The 3,886-nt window shown below is 67.2% G+C and overlaps 1 protein-coding gene across 1 annotated transcript in view; it reads right to left on the bottom strand.

The window, feature by feature from the left end:
* Positions 1-2,919, bottom strand: part of BRSK2 (BR serine/threonine kinase 2) — a 30,318-nt gene extending 27,399 nt beyond the window's left edge. The window contains exons 1-3 of the mRNA XM_023525658.1: positions 2,792-2,919; positions 2,551-2,648; positions 2,183-2,425 (exon numbers count right to left, since the gene is read on the bottom strand). Coding sequence (XP_023381426.1) covers positions 2,183-2,425; positions 2,551-2,648; positions 2,792-2,919 — 469 coding nt within the window. The remainder of the gene's footprint in view (positions 1-2,182; positions 2,426-2,550; positions 2,649-2,791) is intronic.
* Positions 2,920-3,886: the final 967 nt, after the last annotated feature.

Raw genomic sequence — 3,886 nt, 5'->3', positions numbered from 1 at the left:
GGGGGCAGAATGTGCCAGAGCCCCACTGAGTCCACTGCCGGCCCCATTGCTGCCTCTCAGGCTCCGGCTGAGTTAGCAGGAGGAGCAGACGGTGCCTGGCTGGACCTCCCAAGGCGCCTCTCAGCTCCTCCAGCAAGGCCAGGCCAGCCGCGACCCCCTGGGATGGTAGACTGACCGTCCTCACCCACTGCAGACCATTGTGCCTCTGGGACCACGTGGCCAGCTCCCCAGAGCCATGAGCGCAGCCAACAGTGACCCAGTTTCTGCCACCTCACTGCCTCGTGTGGAATGTGGGGGGCAGTTCCTGTGGCCACGCGCAGTAGACAGATACCCTGTCCTCTTGGGGTGGACAGAGTGGTACACCCCTCCTTCCTGGGCTCTCCTTGGAGGAGTGAGGTGGCAGCGCGATGGCTCTTGGAAAATGAGTCAGCAGAGCTGGCGCCCTGAGCCAGCACCACCTCCTCCAGCCTGGGAGCCTCCGTGGGAGCTGGGGAGCAGCCTCAGAGGGTGGCAGGGGTGGACGCAGTCCCCACTGCCAGCACAGACACGAATTGGGACATCAGCCCACGGTGGCCTCCTGCTGGGAGTGGCCTGGGTCCAGCTCAGCCTGCAGGCTGCCCTTGACCATCCTGGGGCCTCAGGATCCCCATGTTCCCCCAGCCGTGCCCTCAGGGAGGGCCAAGGGGGCTCTGCAGAAATAATCGAGTTATAAGATCTCCTATGAGATTGCCCTGCTTTAGGGTGGCCCCAACCCAAGCGACAGTGTTCACATGAGAGAAAGGCAGGGGGAGACATCAGACACATACAGGGGGAAGCCCTGGACTGTCGTCCCTCGCAGCCTCGGGCGGAGCCAGCCCGCCGACCCCCAGCCTCCGGAACTGATAGAGTAAGGCCCATTGTTTTAGAGCCGCAGGTGGCAGCTGGTTAAGGAGCCCAGGGTGCCAGCGCCGGCCTCTTCCGCTCACCTAGTATTTACCTGAGTTTCCTTACACCAGAAACCTCCTAATATGTGTTGTTCTTTCCCTGAGGACGTTACGTAACTCACTGTGACATGAGCTGCCCCCCGACACCCATGCACGTGCACGAGTGTCCACCTGACTAAGCACCCGTGAGGCTCTCCGCTGGCATCTGCCTGGAGACCTTAGAGGTGAGACTTGGGGGCGGGGGTGTCCCGTGGCCTCTGCCAGAGCCACGGCACAGCCCGGCAGGTCCTCACCGTGGCCTTGGCACCAGGCCGACCCTGGGGCAGGGGTGTGTGGGCTGCAGACCACTTGCTGGCCCCTCCCGGGGCAGGATGGGCCCCAGCAGTGCCCAGGCCTGGATGCGGCCACCTGTTCTTGAAACGCTACTGTCTGTGCAGAACTGAGACTCCCAAGTAGCTTCCACTTGAACTTTGACCCTCACAACAGCCGCACTCTCTGACCCAGAAAGGGAGACAGACTGGGCGCTGCCTGCGGGACCTCACCGCGCATCCTCCTGCCACGGCGCACGGGGTCAGGATGAGACCTGCCCAAGCACGGCCCTGGCGCTTCCCCAGCGGGTGCAGGCACAAACTCCACCCCTGTGTCACTCTGTCGCCCCCGCTGTACAGGCTTGGGGAGGCAGCGGACCGGCGGGCAAAGAAGTGGGGCGAAACCGAGAGACGCTGTGCGCATGGGGTCGTTTCCCAGGGCCGCCGAGGGGAGGGGAGGGGCGTCTCCATGGGAGCCCGCGCGCCCGGAGCTCCTTTCAGCACCATGGACAGGACCTCGGGCGCGGGGCTGCCAGCAGGGGTGGTCCCGCCCGCAGGGCGCAGGAACAGCCGGTGACTCGCTCCAGGCCGACAGTTGGTGGGACGCCACAGCCCGGGTGCTCTTGGAAGCCAGCTGCCAGCTAGGCGCCTAGGGCGCCTCCTCCGAGCACGCAGAGGTGTCCGTGCCCACCCCAGGGCCTCGGGCCCAGGAAACGGCTCTTGGAGACCGGTAGGGAGAACTCCCCCCAGCCGCGGGCTGGGGAGGCACTGCAGGAGCTCTCACTCACCCCGCGAGAGCGTCCCACGTGTGACACGTTGCAGCCAGGGCGCAGAAGAGCCCCGGGAAAAGCAGGACCCGCCGGCGGCTCACGCGCGGGCTCAAAAAAAAAAGAAAAAAAAAAGAAAAAAAAAGAAAAACCCGGGGCGGGGCCCAGGTGGATCCAGGCTGACAGGGCTCATCCACGCTCCGCGAGGCCTCGAGGTCCCTCCGGCTTCCAACGAGGTCGCTCCGGCTTCCAACGGGTTGACCAGCACTGCCCGCCCACGCCACCACCGGGGGGACCCCAGCCTGGAAGCGCCCGCGGGGCCCTGGGCGGCCCTCTCCCCAGCGGGGGTTGGAGGGACTCCCGGGTCTCTGGCCCAGCGCACCCTCCACGGCCCGCTCAGGGCGCCGCGCGGAGAGGGTCCACGTCGCTTTGGGGCAGGCGCACGTGGGAGGTGGGTGTCGGGAGGTGTGGGCCGAGATCAGGCCGAGCCCCCACACTGGCAGACGTCCCCGTCCCCAACGAAAGGACGGCGGCCCAGCGCCCTCTCTGTACCGCCCTCCTCTTTCCGCCGCTGCGCGGGGTCTGCGGCCCCGCGCGCGCACGTCTGGCTCAAGGTCTGCTCCTCGCAGGCAGAGGGCGGGATCCCCTGCCTGGGGAGCGAGGAGCACAGGGCCGGCGGGTTAGGGTCTCGGGCTTGGAGGGCACCCCTACCGGCCCAGCCCGGGCTCCCGGGTCCCGGCACAGGGGAGCCCAGGCCTCACGAGACCCTGCGAACACTCCGCGGCCTGCGCGCCTCTGCCGACAGACGCGCTGCGAGGCCGCCCCGCGCAGCCCCGCGGACGCCGTAGGGACCACCGCGGACCCAGACAGCCGGCGGGCAGAGCTGCCGCAGACATCAAAGCGCCGCTCCTTCCCGCTCATTAGCTGGGCCTGCGCCGCGGCCCCATCTACCTCCTTTTCCGCTCGCGCGCCTCGGGCCCCAGCGCTCAGTGGGTTGGGCAGGCGCCCCACTTCTCTCAGCCCCTCTTCCTGGGGCTCTGAGCCCCCCTAGCCTTCCCCGCTCCTCCGCTGGGGGATGCCCGGATCCCGCGGCCGCCAACTTTGCGCGGCAACCCTCCACTGCATCCTCGCCAGGTGCACCCACAGTCCCGTGGAGGCCGTGCAGGCCGCAGCTCCCAGTGACACCCCCACACCCGTCACGCGCCCAGCTCCTGGTTCACACCCACGCGCACTCTTCCAGGGTTGGAAGGAGATCCCGCTGGGGGGAGGCTCGGGAGCAGGGGGAGGCAGGGCGCCCCCAGCGCAGCTCCCTCACAGAATAGATCCCACCGTTCCCTCCGCCCACCAGCGCCAGGCAGGCGGGAGGGGGAGAAGGCGCGCGCCGTCTCTTGGGAGACAACTGTTCACGCTCGGAAAAGGAACCTCTCAAATTAAATTAATTAAGCCCTGAAATATTTCACACGCGTTACAGCCGCCAGGCCGCCTCTGCGAGCTCCCAGCCCTCCCCAACCGCAGCCCCCAAACGTGGCAAGGGGGCTCTGCCCACTCCTTTGCAGAACCACGGGGGCCCCCTGAGCGGCCCTTGGTGGTGGGGGGCGGGCATGCGGGCGTCCTGTTGTGTTCCTTTTGGGGAGGAGGGGCAGTTCCGGTACCGGAGGCCCTTGCCAGGTGAAGCCAGCATATCTGCAGCCCCGCGTGTGTGGGTAATGGCAACCAGGACCCGGGCTTTGAAGGCTGGTTCCCTGTCCCCTGTCCCCTCCATGGTGAAGGCTTGGGTGGCCCCTCCAGCCTCAGGAGTGTCCTAGCGCCCTCTCCTGCCTGTGGTAGATTAGAAGAAGGCGCCCTGCACTGTGCCCCACCCCAGAGGCAGCCTGGGACTGACCGCAGC

Source organism: Pteropus vampyrus, unplaced genomic scaffold (assembly GCF_000151845.1).
Source record: "Pteropus vampyrus isolate Shadow unplaced genomic scaffold, Pvam_2.0 Scaffold588, whole genome shotgun sequence".
Lineage (NCBI taxonomy): Eukaryota > Metazoa > Chordata > Mammalia > Chiroptera > Pteropodidae > Pteropus > Pteropus vampyrus.
Note: the sequence above shows the minus strand (reverse complement) of the source record. Positions and strands in the feature narration are given on the sequence as shown.